General features: G+C 47.5%; 1 protein-coding gene across 2 annotated transcripts in view; it reads right to left on the bottom strand.

The window, feature by feature from the left end:
* Helz (Helicase with zinc finger) overlaps positions 1-20,203 on the bottom strand; it is a 91,421-nt gene extending 71,218 nt beyond the window's left edge. The window contains exons 1-6 of one of the 2 annotated variants that reach the window (XM_075702434.1): positions 19,877-20,203; positions 18,838-18,951; positions 17,004-17,187; positions 12,501-12,636; positions 11,950-12,132; positions 3,589-3,756 (exon numbers count right to left, since the gene is read on the bottom strand). In XM_075702434.1, coding sequence (XP_075558549.1) covers positions 3,589-3,756; positions 11,950-12,132; positions 12,501-12,636; positions 17,004-17,187; positions 18,838-18,847 — 681 coding nt within the window. In that variant the 5' untranslated portion in view covers positions 18,848-18,951; positions 19,877-20,203. Of the gene's footprint in view, positions 1-3,588; positions 3,757-11,949; positions 12,133-12,500; positions 12,637-14,138; positions 14,258-17,003; positions 17,188-18,837; positions 18,952-19,876 lie in introns of those variants that run through there. The other variant, XM_075702433.1, reaches the window with a different exon arrangement.
* Between the last annotated feature and the right edge of the window lie 2,597 nt (positions 20,204-22,800).

Below are 22,800 nucleotides of genomic sequence, written 5' to 3'. Positions count from 1 at the left end.
TTTATCTGGCAACTTTAGAAATAAATAAATAGCATCACCAGCTAGATATATTCGACACAAATATATTGATGCCAAACATTTTGCTGGTACTTAGAAAGAACATATGAAGATACCCCCGTATGGCAGTGTGCGGTGTCCGAAAAAATTAAGCTGAGAAAAACGAGTTCGAACTTTCAGTTTATTGCAATTTTGAATGGTCTAACAATATGGCAATATAAATTGCATCACCATGTAGTCCTGTCTTTCAGCAACAATTTCATGACATATATGTGGCCATTGTGCAAAAATAACACTGAGATATTGCTTGCAACATCATGCATAGTCACTGAAAGCAATGCCAGAAAGCTAGCACCTCGAGCTTCACGTTCCTATTTTAATTCCTTGTTGAACAGAAGGCACACAAACGGCATCCCTATGCAAATAAAGTTGCACAGGGTTCATGGCCACAACAAAATATGTCCTTTTCACAAAGTTTAAGACTCCAACAAAAAATTTGGATCAAATCCCAGTGGTGGTCGCCACATTTCAATGGAGCCGAAATGCAAAAAAGTTTAAATGATACTGAGCGACAAAAAACGACACGGATGTGAGAGAAGACGACACACTACTCACGTCCGAAGACAGAAGACGACAGACGACTCAAGTCCGTGTCGTTTTTTTGTCGCGCAATATCATTTAAGCAATGGATTACCAACTTGCCCGGAAAGCTGCTCGCAAAAAAGTTCATGTGCTTGTGTTGTAGCGCTTCCCAATTGGTCAAAATCGATCCAGAATCATATCATGGTTTTGGAACGCGAAATCCTGGAATTCAAATTTTAAAAAATGTATATCTCTTGCACTCTCTCACAATTGTGCATTCAGCACAAGTCACACCTATACCTACAAAAGCCCAGGACTGTAGGCAGAGTCTGTTGCTGGCTTGTGCCTCTTTGCAAGCTTCTTTGTCAAATCATTTCTGTTTGTGTGATCCTTGTTGGACATGTGAAGCCTCTGACGACCCTTTTCATCCTCTGATCATCCTTTCGCGCATGCCACACGTGGAGCACTCCAGCACAAGCTTCGCACGGAGCCCGTACTCCTTGGCGGGGCCCTTCGAAAGCATCAGCGTCTTCTTGCCGCACACAGGACACGGCTAAGTCCAAAAAAAGTCTTGTACAACGGAAAAATCCACGATCGCAAATTCCGTTCCACTGTCATTGACGTCCTATTTCATGTCAAAACCCAGAAGCTCAAACTTTCGCTCCGTTGCAGACTGCGACACCAGGCACGTTTTTGCCTTGTCGGCAATTGCTGCACGCTTGCTTCTTTCTTTGGTCGTGAAGAAAACGGTATCTACACGGTCTGCGCCAACACGCGAGGCGTGGGTGGACGAAGTGTTGATGCTAGACGTACCGGGTTGCAGCTCGGAACTCAATTCGGCAGAATCTTCAGGCAGACCAGCAGCCGGTAACTCCGGGTGCATGACAGGCTTATCCGTTTTCTGTCGCGCATTCCACAGACGCCTTTGCGCCTTGCCGAACGTTTGACGCATAGTAGTCTTCAGACGACGATCTCCTCCAGCCATTCGGGCAGCGAAAAAGACACTTTATCGAACGTTGTCGAGAAGCGAGTGGCTGAACAAACTTCACAGCGGCGCGATAAAACCACCGAGAGAAACTCGCAGCATGCACGAGAGCTTCCAGCCTGTCGGGCAAGCGGGAATCGGCACTCAAACAGCGCCAGACCAATAGGAGCAAGGCGCGCGGGGGGCGTGCGTGATTTGGCCAATCAGCGGCACGAGCGCATCCTTCAAAAATGACGCAATAGCGTCGGTTCCTCCTCACCTGCGCCATTTTGAACTGGTGCAAAATACGCACAAAGCAGCTTCCAAACAAACTCAAAATGGGGCCCGCCGGCCAACGCGTTCGCAAATGGCGACGGCGCAAAGTTCGAACATTTTTGGCAATTTTTTGCTAATTCCGCGGCCACCCTGGCCCGTATAAGTGTGTTTTTTTATTACTTTCCAATAAATTTAGGTTCTAGATTTTGCGGAGGGATTCTTGAATGTATAAATGTAGCGAAAATGCATTTTTCCAAAAATCGACTTTTTTGCAATTTTTTGTCATTTCAAGACCTGCGTCTTCCCTTGATGCTGTTAAGTTAGCATTTCACTTCATTTTAAGCGCAAAAGGAGCTGCAAACAGGCAGCCCCAGCTAAGGCAGCAGTGCACTTTGTCCCTGTGAACACTCGCTAACGTCGGCCTGATGCGGGGATCACACACACAGCACCCGAACGCCGCAATTAGCAGAACAGTGCTGCATCAGCCAGAGCCACCTTTGTTGGTACAAGGTTCGTCCAGGTCAACAAGACAGATCAAAGTGATAACACAACGCTGACAGAGGGAACAGTAATAAAAGCAGTGCATATTTAATGCACTGCCTATTTAGTGCACAATGCCTAGGCGATTATGCCTGATAGCGCTGCTTTGGCGGGCATCGACGACTAAAGTTGTGGTTTTGTGTCGCATCGACGCAGATCCATTCACAGCTGCCACGCGATGCACGGAAAGCTGACAGACTGCCTCGCGAACGAAAGCAAGTGTGTGGGATGGCGACAAAGTTGTTCACAGACACCATATTTGTGACACAGTGTACAGTGTCATCTCATTCCAGGCACTGTTTGTAAATGCACACCAACTTTTTTTTTTTGTAGCTTCGAGCAAACCTGTCAAAATACTCGTTATGAATTTAAACGGCAGGTGTGAAAGCGTTAGTGTGACTAGTGCACTGACAACTTAGCTGCATGCATTTGCGTGGATGGCGGATGGAGGAGCGGGGGATACCTCGTACAAATTAGTCGTGACCCTCCCGATTTCAGAATCTTTGACCTGTGGCAAATCGCGCCAAACCTGAAATAAAACAGCATGGATGGTGCCTGCTCTTTATGCCGGCGCTGGCTACACGCAGAGCGGTGATCAATTCACATGGTGCGGGGTCCTTTCATCTGTCGTGCAGATTCGCTTTACGATAACCCACCTGCCACAAAGTTAGGATAGCCCTTTGGATTTTGGAGAAAAACTAGAAAGCAAACTTTAATACGCAATAAATAAAGGTTGTCGCAAAGCACAGGTTAACTATTAAACCGAGAACCTCATTGGTATTCAGTACAACAGAACGCCACTAATTCATAGTTTCAGAGTAGAGAAAATGCATTTGTGCACTTTATTGTACTCTGTAGCATTACATGGTAGATAATATGGGCTGCAATTTTCCAGAAAATTTCAATAATGTGGCGGTCAGAGACATTTCGTTGCCAAAATACACAACATGCAATGAATCCTATGTGCATTCGCCGTAGATACAAAATATCTTGTGACGTGAATTTCGTTATCTCTGGCTTTCTTTACCGCGGGGTTCGACTGTATTTCAGCTAGCTGGCATTATTGCATAAAAGGAGCAATAAGTGGTCTGTGTTCCCAGTATGATGTTGTCATTTCCTGTGTTACCGAGAGGCCTCTGAAACCCCAGAGGCTTGTGTAAGCGTCCCTGAACATCAGGGCAGACGTCCCCCCTTTGCACACCACTGCTGTCCAATGCCCACTGCCCTACCTGAATGAAGTAGACGAGCACGTCCTTGTTGGTGGGCGCCCTGAGACTGTTGACCCACTCCTGGCAGCCTGGCGCAAGCACAAACTTGAACGGGGACTTCTCCACCCGCCTCAGCTCAAAGTGGCCCCGGAAGGCGTCGTGCAGCAGGACCAGGCGCTGAAGGGGCGTCTGCTCACAAACCAAGAAAGGATCGTGGTCAAGCAAGTTCGGATGCAGTACGAGTCCATTAACAAAGGGTGTAAATGCGCCAAAAGTCTAGCAAACAGATGTTTCTGCATTCTTCTCCAAACTCGCACGGTGAAATCTCAATATAATGAATCTCACGGGACCGCCAGAAAGCTTTAATTATTTTGTAATATTGTTGTACCGAACGCACGCAAACTGGCCTTGAAAACTAAATTCAGCAAGAGGAATCGCAGTACATCCACAAATGCATTTACGTCGGTGAAAGACTCCACACCGACAGGAGTGAGAATGCACATTTACGTGATGAACTCATCTCCACCTGGTGTGTGCACAGCTCATACAAACCTCGGACCTGTTAAAAGGGAGGATGGGGCAACGAAATGGTTGACTTGGTCAAGATATTCTATTTTAGCACTTCTTTATTTTTTTCACAATCCTCAGGCCTTCCTTTATCATATGTTGAAATACAGAAAAACCTTGATATTGTCACGAAAAGACAATAGAAGATGCACTCGGCGTCGGCGAAGCAGACAGTTATACAAGATGGCGTGCAATAATTCAAGCCAGCGTCCTCAGCTTCTACTTCTTCTTCAGCGTCCACCTCTTGCTGAGCGCGAGTTCCAGTCCCAACTTCTTTCTCAGCGCTGGCTCGTGACACCTAGTGGCATTATTCCCCCGTCAAAAGAAAGGCATCGACCCGATGCTTACTAAACTAGAAAGTAGAAGTGTGGAAGTCGTATGAGATCGGATTGGCGCCGCCTTAATGTGCGAAATACGGCTTGAGGAGAATAACATGCACTATCTCTGAGTGGTGCTGTCGACGCAGAGGCGATGCGGCACCGTCGGGAATTACCTCATAGTTCACTAATGCGGCGTATCACTTTGTAGGGTCCAAAGTACCTACTAAGGACCTTCTCAGACAACCCCAGGCGACAGACTGGAGTCCACACCCAGGCTTGGTCACCTGGCTGGTACTCGACTTGCCGATGTCGAAGGTTGTAGCGTCGTGCGTCTGGACTCTGCTGCTTCGTGATGTGTATGCGCGCAAGTTGACGAGCTTCCTCTGCGTGTTGAGTAAGTTGCTCGGCGTCGGCAGTAAGTGATGCGTCGGTGTCGTGCGGGAGCATAGCGTCTAGCGTGGTCTGGACCTCGCGCCCGTAGAAAAGACGGAACGGTGTGAATCGTGTGGTTTCCTGAATGGCAGTGTTGTACGTGAATGTAACGTACGGCAGGACTTGATCCCATGTTTTATGCTGGACGTCCACATACATAGACAGCATGTCAGCAATGGTTTTGTTTAGCCATTCCATCAGTCCGTTGGTCTGCGGATGATAGGCAGTCACCTTGCGATGCTGCGTACAGCTCAGCTCGAATATGTCCTTTATCAGTTGGGCTGTAAAGGCAGTGCCTCTGTCAGTGATGGGGCACCATGTCTGAGGACTATGTGACCGATAAAGAACTGGGAAACTTCGTAGGCCGTGGCACGTTGTACAGCTTTCGTCTTGGCATATCGTGTTAGATAGTCCGTGGCGACTATAATCCACTTGTTTCTGCTGGCTGACAAGGGAAAGGGTCCCAGAAGATCCATGCCGATTTGATCAAACAGCACGCTAGGTGGTGCGATGGGTTGGAGTAACCCCCCGGGCTTCAAAGACGCCGATTTCCTGCGTTGACACTCATGGCAGCTTTGCACGTAACGCTTCACGGTGGTAGAAAGACTGGGTAGACTGGTGGTAGAAAGTACGTCTGGCATACTCTTGCAAGAGTATGTGAAAATCCCAAGTGTCCAGACGTGGGCTCATCATGGCAGGCTAGGAGAATGTCATCACGGAAGGCGGCAGGTACGACCAATGGATACTCTTTGTCGCTAGCACTCAAGTTTTTCTTGTAGAGGACACCCTTTCGGAGGCAGAAGGCCGAGATACTGCGAGAAATGTGTCGTGGGATTGTAGCATTCTTGCCTTCTACGTGATCGATGAGAGGGCACATTTCGGCGTCCTCGCGCTGCCGTATGATCAAGTCAGATGCGGTGAGGGCCCCAAGGAATGCGCCGTCTTCGTCCATGTCGTTACCGCAAGTTTTGACGGGAGCGCGCGACAACACGTCCGCATCTTCGTGTTTACGGCCCAATTTGTAGACGATGGTAACATCGAACTCCTGTAGACGGAGACTCCATCGAGCAAGTCGCCCGGACGGGCCTCGTAAATTGGCTAGCCAACACAGGGAATGGTGATCTGTCACCACCTTGAAAGGGCGACCGTAGAGATAAGACCGAAATTTCATGATGGCCCACACATTCGCTAGGCACTCTTTCTCGGAGGTGGAGTAGTTGATTTCGGCGCGTGAAAGGGTGCGACTGGCGTAAGCGATGACTCGCTCGACGCCTTCCAGGTGTTGAACGAGTACAGCGCCAAGACCAATGTTGCTTGCATCGGTATGCACCTCGGTGTCAGCGTCCTCGTCAAAGTGAGCGAGGACGGGTGATTCCTGCAGGCGTTGCCGAACTCGGTGAAAGCTGCGTCCTGCTCATCTGTCCAAACGAAGGGTGTGTCTTCTCGCGTAAGGCGTTATGAGTGGTTCAGCGATGCGCGAGAAATTTGCAATGAAGCGACCGAGAAAGCAGCGCACTGCTTTCTTGTCGCGAGGAGTCGGAAAAACAGCAACAGCAGATGCTTCGTCTGGGTCAGGCTGGACGCCGTCGGCGTTCACGACATGCCCAAGAAACTTCAGCTCTTCGCAACCAAAGCGACACTTTTCTGGCTTTAGTGTGAGATTAGCGGAGCGGAGCGCCTCAAGTACCGCCTCTAAACGCTTCAGATGTTCTTCGAAAGTCGCCACAAACACGACGACGTCATCTAAGTATACTAAACAGCTGTGCCACTTCAGACCCGTCAGAACAGTGTCCATCATTCGCTGGAATGTCGCCGGTGCAGAATAAAGGCCGAATGGAAGTACTTTAAATTTGTACAGTCCATCCAGGGTAAAAAAGGCAGTTTTTTCGCGATCTCGTTCGTCAAGTTCGATTTGCCGATATCCGCTCTTCAGCTCTATGGATGAAAAATACCTAGTTCGCCACAGTCGATCTAACGAATCATCGATCTGCGGAGGCGGATAAAGGTCTTTTTTTGTGACGTTATTCAACTTTCTATAGTCAACGCAGAATCTAAGCGTTCCGTCTTTCTTTCTGACAAGGACCACCGGCGACGACCAAGGGCTTTGGGATGGTTGTATGACGTCATCGTCAAGCTTTTCTTTCACTTGTGCATTAATCACGTTGCGCTCTTTCGCCGATATGCGATAAGGCAGTTGTCGTATGGGACGAGAATCGTCATACGTGATTATTCGGTGTCTCGTGATGGGCGTTTGGCGTACCTTAGAAGAAGATGCGAAGCACTCCTTGAACCGAAGTAGCAATTCGCGCAGCGCTTTTTGCTTTTCCTCCGAAAGGCCTGAATTGATGTCGATATTGCTGAGTGTCTGAGCTGGGTTGTTCTTTGTCATAGACGCAAAGCATTCAGCAACATCTGCTATGGGCTCAGCAAAAGCGATAGTAGTACGACGAAACAGGTGCCGATGTTCCTGGCTGAAGTTCATCACGAGGAGCGCAGAATGCCCACCTCGAAGCATAATGGGACTGCGGGCTGCACATACACCATGAGTCAGCATAAGGGAGGAGTTGTCCTCTGCAACACCTTCGCCGTCGCACAGATCGTCTCATACGACCGCTACCAGGACACTTGCGTGTGGTGGTAAAGTTACACTGTCGGCATAAACCCGAAGCGCGTTACGTCGGCAATTGTCGCGTATGTTTGCTGCTCTCTCTGTCAAAAAAGTCACTGTGGGCTTCCGGAGGTCTATAATGGCACCATACTCTCGCAGAAAGTCGACGCCCAAGATGAGGTCCCAAGAACAATCGCAGTGTATAAGGCAGCTGGCTGGAAACGTGGACCCACGAATTTGTACTTTGACCGTGCACATGCCCAACGGTGTTACGATATGCTCGCCAGCAGTACGAATTTGCGTTCCAGACCAAGGCGTGATAACTTTTCTAAGTTCCATCACTAGTTTATTGCACAAGATTGAGTAGTCGGCCCCGTGTCCAATAAAGCACTAACGTGGCGGCCGTCGAGCACAACAGGTATGTCTAGCGAGAGTCTGTCGCTGAGTTCGGCTGCTGTCGTCGTTGAATCGTGCGGAATAGACCGTGTTCGCATCGATGGGAGGTCTTCGGAAGGGCGATTATAAGCGGACTCGCCCCCGAAGGTCGCTGTTCTTAGTTTTCCCGGCGAGGGCTTGGCGATCGTCCCTGCGCTGCCATTGGAGGGCTTCTAGGAGCTGGGAAAGAACGCCTACGGGACGGAGAGCGCGACTGCCACCGAGGGAACGGTGGCACACTCTGCTGGTTCAGGTATTCTTCAATTGCCCTAGGCCTTTCGCCATATCTGGGCCTTGGTGAATCCGCGGCAAAACCTTGCAGTGCGAGGCGGCGGTATGGGTATTAGCGGTATACGTGACCGGCTTCTCCACAGTGACAGCACAGAGGCTTTCTGTCTGGGGTACACCAGACGTCAGATTTCCTTTCGAGCGGGCGCCGATCCTCCATACATTGGATCGGTTGCACTGATGGAAGCGGCAGGACGTATGACGCGGCGTAAGACGTGGCGGGATCGAAATGGGTCGGAGCGGGGGCAGGGCCTCAAAACTTCCGCATACGACGGCCGCTGATAATGTGCTGTCACAGGCGGCGCATTGCTGCTTGGAACGGGACCTTGGATCGCTTGCTGCACTTCATTCCTCACAAGGGCAGAAATGAAACCTAGCGTGGGCTGAGGCGGGCAGGTGAGCCGTTGAAGCTCGTCACGCACCACAGAGCGGGTAAGGTCTCGGAGAGCGTCCATGTTTCCAAAGGCAATCACGTCCGTCAGTGAAGAAGCGTTCGCATGCCTGTCATACGGAGCTGAGCACTGGTCCGAAGGTGAAGTTGCGTTCAATCACCTTTCATAGAGAGCTGAGCGCTGGTGTAACATCTTTTCCATTGTGGTGGCTTCGGTTAGGAATTCAGCCACAGTCTTCAGCGGGCTTCGAACAAGGCCAGCAAATAGCTGTTCCTTAACTCCCCGCATTAGATGGTGCAGCTTCTTTTCCTCGGACATGGTTGGGCCCACCCGACGGAAGAGGCGCATCATATCCTCGATGTACGACGTCACGCTCTCATTCGGCAGATGTATGCGGGATTAGAGCGCCCATTCGGATCGTTCGCGGCGATCAGCATTGGTGTAGGTCTCCAGCAAGGCACGACGGAACTCAAGCCACGATTTGATGAGCCCTTCTCGGTTCTCGTACCAAGTGCGGGCACCGTCCTCTAAGCTGAAGTAGACGTTCCTTAACTTCGCCGCGTCGCTTCACTCGTTTATCTTGGCAACGCGCTCAAACTGGACTAAGCAGTCTTCTACATCCTCGAAGATATCTCCGTGGAACACTTTCGACACTCGGAGATTCTGCCGCAGATACTGAGTTGCCTTTGTGGCCGTACTTTGCCTAATGGTCGGTAGGGACGTCGATGTTCCTTCCATACCGGTGTGTGGGGGCGTCGATGTTGTTGCGGAGAGATGATCCAAGGTCCGGAGGCAACCCTCGGATTCTCCTGCTTGCCCGGTGAACAGGTGTGTTCACTAGTAGAGGACTGGTACTCCTGCTACCAGGAGGGGTTTGTGGCATCGGATAAACCGTACCTAGCACCTCCACCAGTTTTGTCCCGAAAAGACAATGGAAGATGTACCCGGCGTCGGCGAAGCAGACAGTTATACAAGATGGTGTGCAATAATTCAAGCCGCTGTCCTCAGCTTCTACTTCTTCAGCGCCCGCCTCTTGCCGAGCGCGCGTTCCAGTCCCAACTTCTTTCTCAGCGCTGGCTCGTGACACCTAGTGGCAATATAACAAAGTTGATAAAATCAGCCATTTGCTTCACTTTTGTTATATTAAAATTCAATCTTATATGCAAATAAGTACAGTCACAGATTTATGCAAATAAGTACAGTCCCTGATTTATGCAAATAATTAGTCACCGATGTAGCTTTCTTGCATTGAAGGAGCCGCAAAATTTTACGAATTATTGGGCAATCAGAATAAGCAAATGTGAACAAGAAAAGAAACCATTTGATGTCGGCAACAAAGATACGATTTCATGCCCTGTCGACGATATCTTCACATCAGCAGTACAAATTGAAGCCAGCAATACATTCGCGTCCACTCTACCCTTGCAGCTGATAGTGCCGCCTGCAGTGGAACGATGCTATCGTGAAAAGCGCTGGCAGTGGGTAGCGAATGCTTCGTCTGTCTCTCACTTGAACGTGTCTCCGAAACTCGAGATTACGCAACCTCCAGTACTAAACGCATGGGAAGACAGCCCCTGAAGCCATGCCATCTCACCTTGCCCAGTCTTTCACGTGCGGCAGATTGCCTCTAAAACGGTGCACAGGATGCGTATAGTGAACACGATATGGCTGCACTAAAGAAGGAGATGTGCGCCAACCTGACCCCCACCCCCACGTGCTTGATGACGTTACCGCGAGCTTGCTCCTCGCCCCTCTTTTCACTTTGCTCGTGCGAGAAGATGGTGCTCACCAAGCCACCATCCTTCTCAGCTCACCCTCGCATGATTTCACTTGCACCCAAAGCAATCCGATCTTATCGCACATAATGCTGCTCTGCTTCGGCGGTTGCTCTCAGAGGTGCAAACGATTTGAGAGGTACGTTCACAAGCATCTGCATGCAATTTAAACCATTTGATGATCTGCATCCGCAGAAGTTTCCATTCATTGTCTCGGTATTTCTTTGCCGCGACAGTGAAATTGCGTCATACTGAAAGTGTGCATAAACACACTTTGTTATACTGAGGTTAAAAATACATGGTGTTCCATGGACAAGAAGTTATAAAAAGTGAAGTACTGTATTTACTCCACTCTAACGCACACCCATTTTCTGTGACCAAAAAAATATAAGAAAGAAAAAAACTCCCTTGATTGTAACATATACTCGTTTGGCGTGACCTAAAAAAAAGAAAAGTCCTTTACAGTACCGTGCATCTAATTTTTTCATACAGAAATACAACTTTCTCTCACTTGGAAAAACAGATTTACTCCCATAGCACTAAAGTTGCCATAAATTTTTAAAAAGTTGCAGTTTCACCTGAAAGGCGAAGCATCGATTGCAATAGCCAATTAGCAGACAGTTATACGAAGTAAGGATAGTAAAGTTTTATCGGCCGTATACACTTGTAGACGTCCACTTACTAACTAAATTAACAGGAATGGTGTCCCATGTGCACAAGCAAACATTAACACATCTCACTCAATGACTGCAGAAACTTGCTATCAAAACACTGGAGTGAGGAAGTGCGATAGCAGGAGTGAGCGAATTGACCTTCATGCTGCTTCTCACTTCAACGCAGAGTAAACGATGAGAACACGGTGCGGTGCACGACAATGCATAGACTCTGTCCCAATTTCAGATCATTTTCAAGATAGGGGCCATGCAGCCGGGCCGTACACAGCAGCTGTCACCTCTCCTGTTTGTGCCAGTCCCACAGGCAAGCTTCGGGAACTCCAAAAGCCTGTGATGCGGCCCAATTTCCATCTGCCTCCGCACATGTCATCACTTCCCTTTTTATTGTGGCATCATGATGAACTCGGCATGTCTTCGCAGTCACCACTTCCACGCTGATAGAGCTAAGGCAGAAAACGGGAAGACGGTTGGCGGACTAACCTAAGCACACAGACTACAGCACATGGAGGAAGCTATGGCAGCTAGGCTCGAAGCACGTTTGAGGCGGCCATTTTGAAATGCTGATGGCTATACAATAACACAGATTTAGGGTCGTACTCGATTCTAACACGCACGCAATTTTTGGACCCGTTTCATCGAAAAAAAAAGTATGCGCTAGATTTGAATAACTACAGTACTTCATTATATAGTGAATTTCGTTGCATTGAAGTTTGTTACATTGAAATTTAACTGTAGTAGAAGCCGAGGAAATTTCACTTTTCTTAGTGCACTGTTATTGAAATCGTGAAGAGAATTGGACTTGCACCATGGTAGGAACTAAGTCAGGGAAAACAAGCATCTCATCAACTAAACGTCAATGCCATCACCCCAGTTGGCTGTGTCCATACTCACAATCGTGCAAAGCTCAAACTCCCAGACCAGCGCGGTCTCTTTGGAAGTGACCGTGCGCTTGAGCTGCTGCTTGCAGGTCAGCCTGAGGCCTGGCATGGTCTCTGTCATCACTCTTTGCATGGCCGTGGGGTCCTTAGCCTCTGTGTACCGTTCCAGCAGATCCTTAGCATACTCTTGGTATCCCTGTACAAACACAGGACAACTGCTCTGAGGATTTCTGCTAGCAACACCACCAAATTACTTGGCCCATTTTAAAGCTTAGCCTTCATGCACTGTGGACGCATGCAACCCCTTTCCACAGCCCAGCAAGCACATTCTGTCTTGTTCATGACAAGCAGCAGACAACAAAGGGTCACACGTGACATGGCCTCCAAAATAACACATGTACATTACATGCAGCTTAGAACAGCTTTACTTGCCCCACTAATCTCATTAGGTCTCAGGCACTGCCTGCATACAGACTCTTCAAAACCTGAAAGGAGTGAGAACTCTCCCCCCCCCCCCCCCCCCCCCGCTCCATAAAGGAAATGGATAACAGCGCTTCCACAAACCTCGAGGTGTTTCTGCTGGGCCTTCTTGACCCTCTCCATGCGGTACCTGAGACGTTCCTGCCATTCGGCCAGCTCATCCTCACTGTGAGCTTCGCAGCACTGGCTTCCCAGCCGGCACTGGCCATAAATATGGTGGCTGCAGGAAAGAACAACAGGCACTCTCGGTTTACTGTACGCAAGCCAGTTGCATATCAGCAGTGCCCACGTGTAGGTTGTAGCCGCGACACCAGGCTCCGCACAGGCGTGCACTCGTCTCTTGCTTACGGGCGGGCTTTGCAGGTTCTCACGAGATCCCACTCCCAACGAGGGTCGGAGCATTTACAGAATGGTGGGCGTTACAGTTCACGATGGCGGCGACTCCGTAATCTTGTCACGATACCGCGATGCCCCACGAGATGGCACTAAGCAACGCACTAAATGTAAACGAAAGTTTCTTAAATGTTTCGAAATACGACGCATATACAGAGTGCAACTAAAATCAGTCCTGGCAAAGAACTTGCTTGCATGAGCAGAGACCTTGCATGCTGTGTGCACAGCAGCTGCAGCGCTGAACTAAAGCTGTCTATGGCTCCAAATAGTGGCGTACAAATATTCGAAAATTTTCATTAGTGAATCGAATATTGTTCAATTCAATTTTCGAATCAAATAGACACCATTTGTAAATAAGAATATTTTGTAAATGGTTTTTTAAAAATGTTTTTAAAGAATAAACTGCGGGAGATGAAACGAACAACTGGAGCAAATTACCTCAGCAGCCATAGTACACATGAAAGACCGGAAGTTACTAGTGTAGAATGCTACACTTCACTGAGGAAGCCAGACTTCCAGCTAAACCACTAGTATTCGCGCTCACCTGAGAGTCCCGAGGATAGGGAGGAAGTGCTTATCTGTTCCTTGTGCTCCATTTGTGCCTTTGATGAACAATGATTCCTTATGCGCGATGTAATGACAGAAGCCAGCTAATGTTTTGAATATACTAGGATGTTAACATAGCTTTATATTACAATGATGAAAATTGCTCATCATTATCTGAAAACTATTCTATGTTCAATTCAATTCACTAATGGTACTATCTAACTTAAATTCAATTCGGTCTTAAGATTAATATTTGCACATCTCTAGTTAAGAAAGCAAATTTACAACCCTGATAAGCCCTATCCATGATTCTGGTGAAGCGCATTCAATGAGGATGCCTCACACCTGCTCACAGAGTGTGTCATAGGTTTGCATCTAAAGAACTTCAATTACCACAAACAAATTCCTTTTTCCCAGAGTTTAAATAAGTTCACAGTATTAAAGCTAAAGAAACTTTCAAATGGAAAGCCTTACAGGCACGCTGAAAAATACAGTGAAACCTCATTAAACCGTAGTTGGCCGGAGCTCGAAAAAAGTATGCACTAAACGGTAGTACTGCTTAACCGAAATAGCATGAGGTCGCCCACTTACCTGTCAAAAACGGAACTTAGAGAGAGTGCGATGAAAGGGGAAAAATACATGCAGTATTTATACACTTCGCGTGACAAAGGTGTTATTTTCATTTGATGCCGCGGTGGCCTAGTAGCGACGACAGCGGCCTCAAACTTGCTGAAGCTGCGAGCCAGCTTTTCAGCCAGCGGCCTATTATTAGCAAACACTCACATGGCAGATTCCTCGTTGACGTTGCAATTTTCTCGGTGCATGGGTGCGGTAGTGTTGCAGAAGTCGCGGGGTGCCTTTTTCATTGCGGGGTGCTGTTCTCGTCGCGACGATTGCATTTGTGAGGCTGACGTAACGTGCAGCTTCTGCCACTGTCGGGCCTGAATCGCCCGTGTCGTCCTCATCACTGTCGCTAGGCGACACTTTGGCAACAACAGAGGCAGTGATGGCGAAAAGTGGAACCTCGTAGCCAACATCACTTCGCGGTCGCAGCAGCACTGCCGAGCAACTTCTTCACATTCCAAATGCCACACACAGTAGACCCCTGTCGCATGCCAGCGCCGACTTCTTCGTGTCACGTTCGATAGCACGAACGGTGTCTAATTTTTCTTCTATGCTGAGCACCTGGCATCACTTTTTTATCCGAGCTTCGGCAATAGCACGAGTCCTTGCTTGCACGACACTCTCTGGCACGGCACCGAAATGATGTTGATGTGGCTTCACGCACAATCGCACAGGACGCTTGGAGGCCATTCTGATCTCTGAGGCTTGTTGTTCTGCTGGGCCACCCGATGGAGACGACGTACCACCATGTTTGCACGACGAAAAGTGGAAACACTACGTGTTAACTGATACGTACGCAATAAGGTGGTACAGTTTATGCAAATACAAAACACATTATGTTCAATGGCCGCTGAGTTGGGTATTTGACTTTACTACTTCTAAAACAAAACTACTGTTTAAGCGGGTACGGTTTAACGAGGTTTTACTGTAGTAAGAGTCAACTTTTTTTATAACATTCTTTCTTTCTTCTTCTAGAACATGCATAAACAGAGATTGATATTAATTACAAAAAGATTATTTCCCTCCTTACAGATCACGTAAACAAAGTCACAGAATCTAAAAGAGAAGTTGCTTCAAATGTCCTTTCCACGTACACTATCGGAGCGGAACATGCTGCCCAGTGATGTTAAAACTATTGTGTCAAACGACGGGTTTACTACATTTTTGTAGATGGCATTTACATCTGTAAGTTTTCAAATTTGAGTGATCACATTTCTGTTTACTTGTATTCTCAATGTTTATAATGCATAATTTTTTTGATAGTTTCCCTCTACCGGCATTGTGTTTCTAAATTTGCATTGTTATTTGTTTCCCGCTGTAATGCCAATCAGCACTGTGGGTAATGAAATAGAGAGAGAGAGAAAAAGCAAGGATAGGAAAGGCAGGGAGGTCAACCAGAAGAGCATCCGGTTTGCTACCCTACACTGGGGGTGGGGGAAAGGGGAATAGAAAGAGGAAAAGGGTATCTTCTTTTTTTTTGTAATGAAATAACTAAATAAAAAAAAAGGAGATGCCACTGGCTACATAACAAGGTTTCAGTCAGGGACCAGGAATCTGGAGTAAGGTTCAGCAAGCTGAATGTTGGCTGGTTGAGATTCCAGCAGTTTTACTGGCTGTAGCTTTATTACGTTGCAAGGCAAAGGGCAATTCCTGCAAACTGTAGTTGCAGTACGAACATTCGCTTGTATACAGAAACAACTGCGGGATGATGCAAGAATGTACATTAGAAAATGCAAGCCCTTGTATACTGCCTGGAGCAATATGCTAGTGTAACGACTTGGTCCATAGTGCAGGACAGTTAGGCCTTCTAAACAAAAGCAACACTCAGCATTCAGCTAGAAACTGGTTTACTTGTTCACTGAATACTAAATTTGCTGGCAGCTTACCCACAAGTTGAAACAGCTATGGTGTCATCTACATGCAGAAGTCGGGGACACATGGCCAATTTAATGAGCCCTGCTCTAACCACAGGACCCAGAAGCATGGCCTCTTATGCTACTGCAAGGTGATCTCCACGTGATATTTCTATACGAAAGGAATTATCACGCTTACGGCTAAAGATAACATTGTCGGTACTAGACGCACAAGCACTGTTCAAACAGCGGGGAAAATAGAAACAGAAAGCGGGACACCTGGACACAATCGTGAGCAAAGATCTTTTAAAGGAGCGCTAAAGACAAAGAATAGCGCAGTTGCATTAGTAAATGAGCCTTCTATAGTACTAAAAAATCCACTCTTAGCATGACAGCAGCCTTGGCAGGCGAGAAAAGAGGCAAAAACGAAAAACAGACAATGCCCTTTTGAAGTTCCCACACCAGCTGGTCATTATCTGATGGATTTTGGAGACAACTGCTAGAGCTTAGTTAAATTTTTGTTGATAAATATAAGACTACATTGCATCCCGAGTTCTAAGGGAGGCAACAACTGAGCGTAGCAAGTTTCAAGACCTATTTCTGCAGCACCATAACGGCTGAAATATGAGAAAATACTTGGAAATTCGTGACGTGGCACACCAGCACTGGATTTTCGGTGCAAAACTTAGGAAATGAAAGTTTGGCCTCAGTTTTCTCTTCCAGTAGTCAAACGAAAATAAGAGTTTGAAAACGAAAATAGAGTTTGAAGAAAACATTTTGTCAGCCTAAACTGATTTAGAGCTTGTCTGAACTCTAAGACACTTCCCATGTGCATGTGCATACTTTTCTTTCTCTCTGAATGTTTCTCGCACTTCTTTGACAGTTTTCACGTCATAGCAGCTAGACCAACCTTCCTTCCTGACAGGTTGGTACTTTCCACAAACTTAACCAGGGCTCAGCAGGACCTGCCACATAACAAAGCAATAGTTACTGTGTATGTGTTAATCCTCAGTGCCTCTAGATCATCATTATCTTGCTGCACCGTTTTCTAAAGTTACTGCCATGTGGGTAAACTGACCAGCCCGGGCAAGTATTCTTGTAGAAACCTGTCATCTTTCGCGGACGGAAACGAGAGTAGGGTGTGTCAAAAGGATGCCAACGGATCACTCACTTTTGACAGATTGAGAGCTCGTCAGCTGGGACGCCACGTGGCGGTGGCCGGTGCTTCCAAGTGCGGCCGCCATCAGACACAAGCACTGTCCGATGCTCAGGAGAGTTGCAGTGGTCGCGAAACTCCTTCTCCCCATGGAAGCTCACCCCACAGAACTCGCACGCAAAATCAGACTCGGTGTCAGCTGCAAAGGAGAGGAAAAAGTAAAAAGGGAGCAACGCACAGACCAAATACAAAGAGACCGACGATACGCTGGTTTAGCCAACTTGAGACGGTCAGAGAGAAGGCGAGGAGGAAATAGCAACAACCTAGCTGCACCTGCCTACAAGCAACAGATTTCTTGTGCAGGAGAAATAGTTTACAGAATTACAGAACAGTTACAGTTTACAGAACAGTTTACCCTGCTTACAGAATTTAAAAAGTGCGCACAAAGAGTACAAGGAAGGGAGACACACAAAGCACTGACTTGCCAATGAAATACAGAAGGTACATACATATTAGTGGTCCCTAAGCAAATGATTTATTATCACTAACACATCGGTAAATTTTTACTAGCACACCCATTATTAGCTAATTCTAAGTCCAATACAAGACAAAGGCTTCTCCCACGGATCAGTAATTACCTCAGTACTGTGTTCACGCAAACCAAGCTATGAACCTGAACCCCTGCCATGCTCATGTATGTTCTCCACCTCTTAGCACCCACTCCGTAATAAATACACTGGTTACCTGTTCTGTGCATTACATGGTCTGCCCAACTCCCGTTTTTTCGTCTCAAGCTCAGCCAGCATATAAAAAAAACCCAACTTTGAACCCCCTAATTCATATCGGCATCTTGCTATGTCTTATAAATGTTGAGCCTGCTATTTACATTTACATCACTGACTGTGCAGACCTTAGATTTCTTTCTGGTTTCGTGCTACTGAACACTACAAATCAATTTCAAAAGGTTTTTCTTTCTTTTCTTTTTATCTCTTCTGCAATGCATATTCGAGCCAGGTTTACCTTTATTGCATTCCTTCAGTATGAAGAGCCCATTGTGATGTCCACCGCAGGACAAATTTGTCTCCTAGTTATCCAACTATTATATTCACTCGGAAGCAAATGCTTCTTTTATCTGTCTCTTATCTCTGCAAGGCATAAAAACGGGTGACTAGCTGCATTTACTGTCATCCATAACAAAGCATACTTCCTAATGTACTTAAGTATGGCCACCACGGGATGAAAAATGCTGTTTGCCATAATACAACACAAAAATCTGATAAGCCTCTATCACTGCCCTCAATGCTCAAAGATAACTATGCCTTATCTCTACACAGAGCTCCAGAAAGGGTGCCAAGGGAAGCCCAGTCGAGGGTGGCAGAGAATCAGGTGGTGTAATGAAATTAGGAAATTTGCAGGCATAACTTGGTATCAGCTAGTGCAAGACAGGAGTAATTGGATATCGCTGGGAGAGGCCTTCACAGTGCAGTGGAGATAAAAATAGGCTGATGATTCCTACACAAAGAGGAATTCGGCTACCTAAATAACAGACTCCATAGTAACTTGTTTCCCTCTCTTCATAAACGGCTGCAGGCACTTTGGGAATGTGCCCTATGCTGTCACTTAGTAGCTCTCTACTATTTAGACAATGGCACACTGATCATGAGCACTTGACAGGCCATGTGACCAGATGCGCACATCTTAAGCGTGCAGTAACAATGGTAAACAACTCGGCCACTGCACACTATTCCCAAGAAATACTGCTCTGGTGCATCCACAGTGATGCACAAACACTGCTATACTTCAGTCTGAAAGAACTAGCTGTACTTTGCACAACTTCTGGAACACTTACCCCAAGACATGTTCGTGTGTCCGAAGCTTCTCTTGCCTGGTCTACTGGAACCAAAGAGTAAGCATGGCTGCTAGGCAGGGCTGTACTGCGATGCCATGTAATACTCCTATGGCACTGTAAGAACAGACAATGCGCAATATCTTATTTTGCAAAGAAAAAGAAAGAAAATGAGGAGGAAGGGGAGAATTAACAAGGGAAGCTGGTGGACAAAGCGAGAGAAAACAATGAACAATGTAGCGCTGCCTCGGTATCCGATTGCGACTGTAAAGTTTTGTGTTCAGCGCACCACTTTTGCATAATGTAGGTAAGAATGCAACTGATCCCAATGCCCCATGAGTGGTTCGGCTTTGTTGCTTTAACCAAGCGTCATATAAATCGGCACATACCCCTCTGGTAGACCCACGTCCCGCGCTTTGGCAATTGGCGCGGCGAGTTGCCTGCGCGACTCCTACAGCGTGCAAAATTATGCTCGCGTTCTACAGGCGTTCCCTTACACGAACCACACTCTACACATAAAAACAGCACCCACCTCCAGCAATGTTTGTTGTCCATGCAAGACGCGTTCCCTTGGCCCAGCATCTAACAAGCGAATCGTCAAACGTCGGCACTCCTATCTACTTACCTCGGCGCGCCGTATTTTTCTGCCGGAGTACTGTGACAATCGAAGCATTGCAAGCCAGCGCGATACCCATGCGTTCGTCACCCTAGGCCCCATGTGCTAGCGTAGCACTATAGAAACAGAAACTATGTTTTCGCGCCGACGAACTGACAAGCGGGGTTTCCGCTTGCGCACGGCACCACCAGTTGAAACACGACGACGCGCGCGATCCCCTGTTGGCAACAGCACTGTCAAAACAAGGTCTAATAAACAAGTTGCCTTCGTCGGTCTGACATCGCGATCCCCTTTCACGTCATGGCACTGCTTCAGTCACCGCCGGACGACGCAACTCCAACGCGGTGTCTCGGAAGGTACGGATAGTCCCAGAAACACCGCTGTGGACGTGCGAAGTGTTATAAACGCGAAGTTACTCGAGCTTACCTGAAAACCGGTCAAAGTGAGCGACGTATACACCAAGAACACTTGAACATGCGCAGCAGGACAGCTGCTGGGCAAAGTGCTTATCTTCCGACGCGGTGAGTCATGTTGCAGCGAGTACGAGTAGGAAGTACGCTTGATGTGACAGGCCGACGTAACAGAGCGGCGACTGTAGACGGCAAACGGGCGCCTGGAGACGCGCCGACTACCGCAATCACAGCGCTAAGGGAAAGGTCAATAGACCAGCACGATTTCGTTGCCACACGCCACGAGCTGCTGCAGTAGCTGCAGGCCGCAATCAACAAAGTGAACTGGAACTGGCTTCGACAGGCTTGGAGTGGCTCCAGGTTTGTCTGGCGCCTCTTGGTGATATTGATGCCCATGTCATCGTGGATGGTGGAAGTCCGTAGTAGTGGAATCTTGTTGTGGAGGTGGACACGGTAATGGTGTGTTCGCATCTTTGCGGCGTTGTAGAATATATTTGGTGCATAGACCAGACAGGCTCCAGAAAGAGTTATATGCTAAGAGGCGCGACAAGAAAGAACAGGCTTGGCGCTTTTGCCTGTACACTCTACGTAACAGAGCGACTAGTCTAGGCCCCGTTTCCCTTCAACGTCATTTCCCATTTACTGCTAGCGTCATGCCATGTGTAAATGAACTACTAGTCGTCCTGCCCATAATCCTGCCAACAGGCGTTAGCGCGCACATTTCCCAACGATCGATAACCGCGCTCCAATTCTGACTATGTACGTACGTGCTCCATTGTCGGTGCGCGTGTCACGTTGTGTCTACGGAATGGACATATTCGATGTAGCTGCCACTCGTCTACGGGTGCGCAAATCTCTCGGAAAAAATTAATTCGTGCACAGTAATTGCGCCCGCGATCAGCAAAACAACGTGCGCTAGCTGCTACGCAAGCTTGCTTACTAGTCTGCGTACGTGTCTGAGGGGGTATTCAGATTTTGTGCCAATCCCATTGTCCCAAATGAACTTTCGACGCTGACTCTTCATGCCAGCAATCGCAAGTTTTGTGGTTTCCTTCGGTACCTCATCGATTGCTTCCTCTGCGCGATTTAGCTGCATGGCCACCCACCTTCCATATATATATATATATATATATATATATATATATATATATATATATATATATATATATATGATCCACGCCAGTTTCAACAGATTTGCATACAACATACTTTCGGTTATAACAGACTATGGTATACAGCTACGGTGTTCAACTATCATGCACCAAGGTTTAAATTATGAAAATGCCACGTAGCTGGACAGAACCAAGGTAATGTTGTTTGCCATTGCTTGGAGATACTCGGAGTATTTTTTGCATTACACATAATTACATAATTAGTCTTAATTTATCAAATCCTCGTATATTTGTAAGTAGTAGAAAAGTGTCAATATAATAATGAGAAACTTGCAGAACAGCATGCAAAACTTCCGATACAGCTTTCTGTTGCTCAATGCGTGCTGCATAAGCGTTCTTCTGAACGTGAAAGAAAGTCTGCGAATACACACGCAAAAATGGCCGCGCGCGCGGCCATTTTACGTGTATAATTCGCGGGATTGCATTCGCGTGACACATTCTGCTCATTCTGAAATTAAACAGCTATTTGTGAAGTGCCTGCATCTCGATATCAGTAGCTAAATTTATTTACCTGCCCTGGCAAACAGATGCAGGGTAGCATACTAAGGCTAGGAATTCTGTTCAACTTCAATGCATGTGCATAAATTTAGTTTGGAGTTATCACAGTTTTTTTTTTCTTTTTAATGGCACTGCTTTTATTCATTGGTCCCTTATCTTCGAGACATTTTCTTGCATTTGCTAGTGTAGCAGGCACAAATGGGAACGAATATCCTGTGCATCCTGGATGTGGTGTTAATTGACGCCCTTTTCGAACTTGGCAATAACCGGGCTGTCTTTAGTGGCCCATATATGTCCACCACCGATCGAGTGTGCATTACTTTGATCTTAACCACTTCAAACGCATTATGGTCAACATTACAAAGTGGTCGTTGCGCAGCACAAAAAGAATATACGAACACTAGGCGACTCCATATGTTGCAGATGCACTAGAACTCTCCGGTTTCTCAGTACCACGCCTAAAACCAGGCAGCCATTGCATTATTGTAAGATTGCAGATTTTGCACTCGCTTGAATAATGTATTTATTACAGGGTTTTCCGGAAGCTTCCAAATTGACAAGCACAACATTTCCTGGGGCAAGTTGGTTGGCTCATGACGAACCAAAATCGTACTACAATAAAAACAAGGACAAAGACAGCGCACAGGACCAGCACTGTCCAGTGTTAGATACGGGACCGTTTCCTGAGCCAACTTCGAGTTCACCAGACCACATCGAATCGCGCCACAGCTAATTAAGAAGCGCAGAAGCACGGATATCACGTTCCAGAGGCGCGGCACGTGCAAAAAAGTTGGCGGCCCCCACCTCGTGTGCCGCAGGTAGAGCTATTCACTGCTTGATTCTTTCCGAAAGTGAAGCGAGAGCCTGGCACTGTTCCAGGTAACTTGGGTCCAAGAGGCAAGGCGGGTGTAATGCACCGCGAAACCCTGGCAGCGTCGCCCCCATCCGCCTATTGTGACGGCGCATTGCAAGTCAGCAAGGCAAGACCGCAGGGAGAAGTAAGCCCTCGGACAATGGGGGACGAAGCAGCGACTCTCTTCGCCGGGTGTGACACAATCGCACGGGAGCCTACCATTGGCAGAAAATGACGACACCTGAGCGGGCTCGCCGATTGGCCGAAAATGGCGACACCTGAGCGGGCTCGCCCATTGGCCGAACGTGACGTGTCTTCGAGACACCGAAGGGCTTAAAAGACACAGACCGGGAGCAGCGAGAGCATTCCTAGAGCATTCATTGATTCATCTCTTTCGAGCTTCTTGCCACGGGCTGC

This window comes from Dermacentor variabilis, chromosome 8 (assembly GCF_050947875.1).
Source record: "Dermacentor variabilis isolate Ectoservices chromosome 8, ASM5094787v1, whole genome shotgun sequence".
NCBI classification, from domain to species: domain Eukaryota; kingdom Metazoa; phylum Arthropoda; class Arachnida; order Ixodida; family Ixodidae; genus Dermacentor; species Dermacentor variabilis.
The sequence above is the reverse complement of the archived record's forward strand: the minus strand, read 5'-3'. Positions and strand labels throughout refer to the sequence as shown.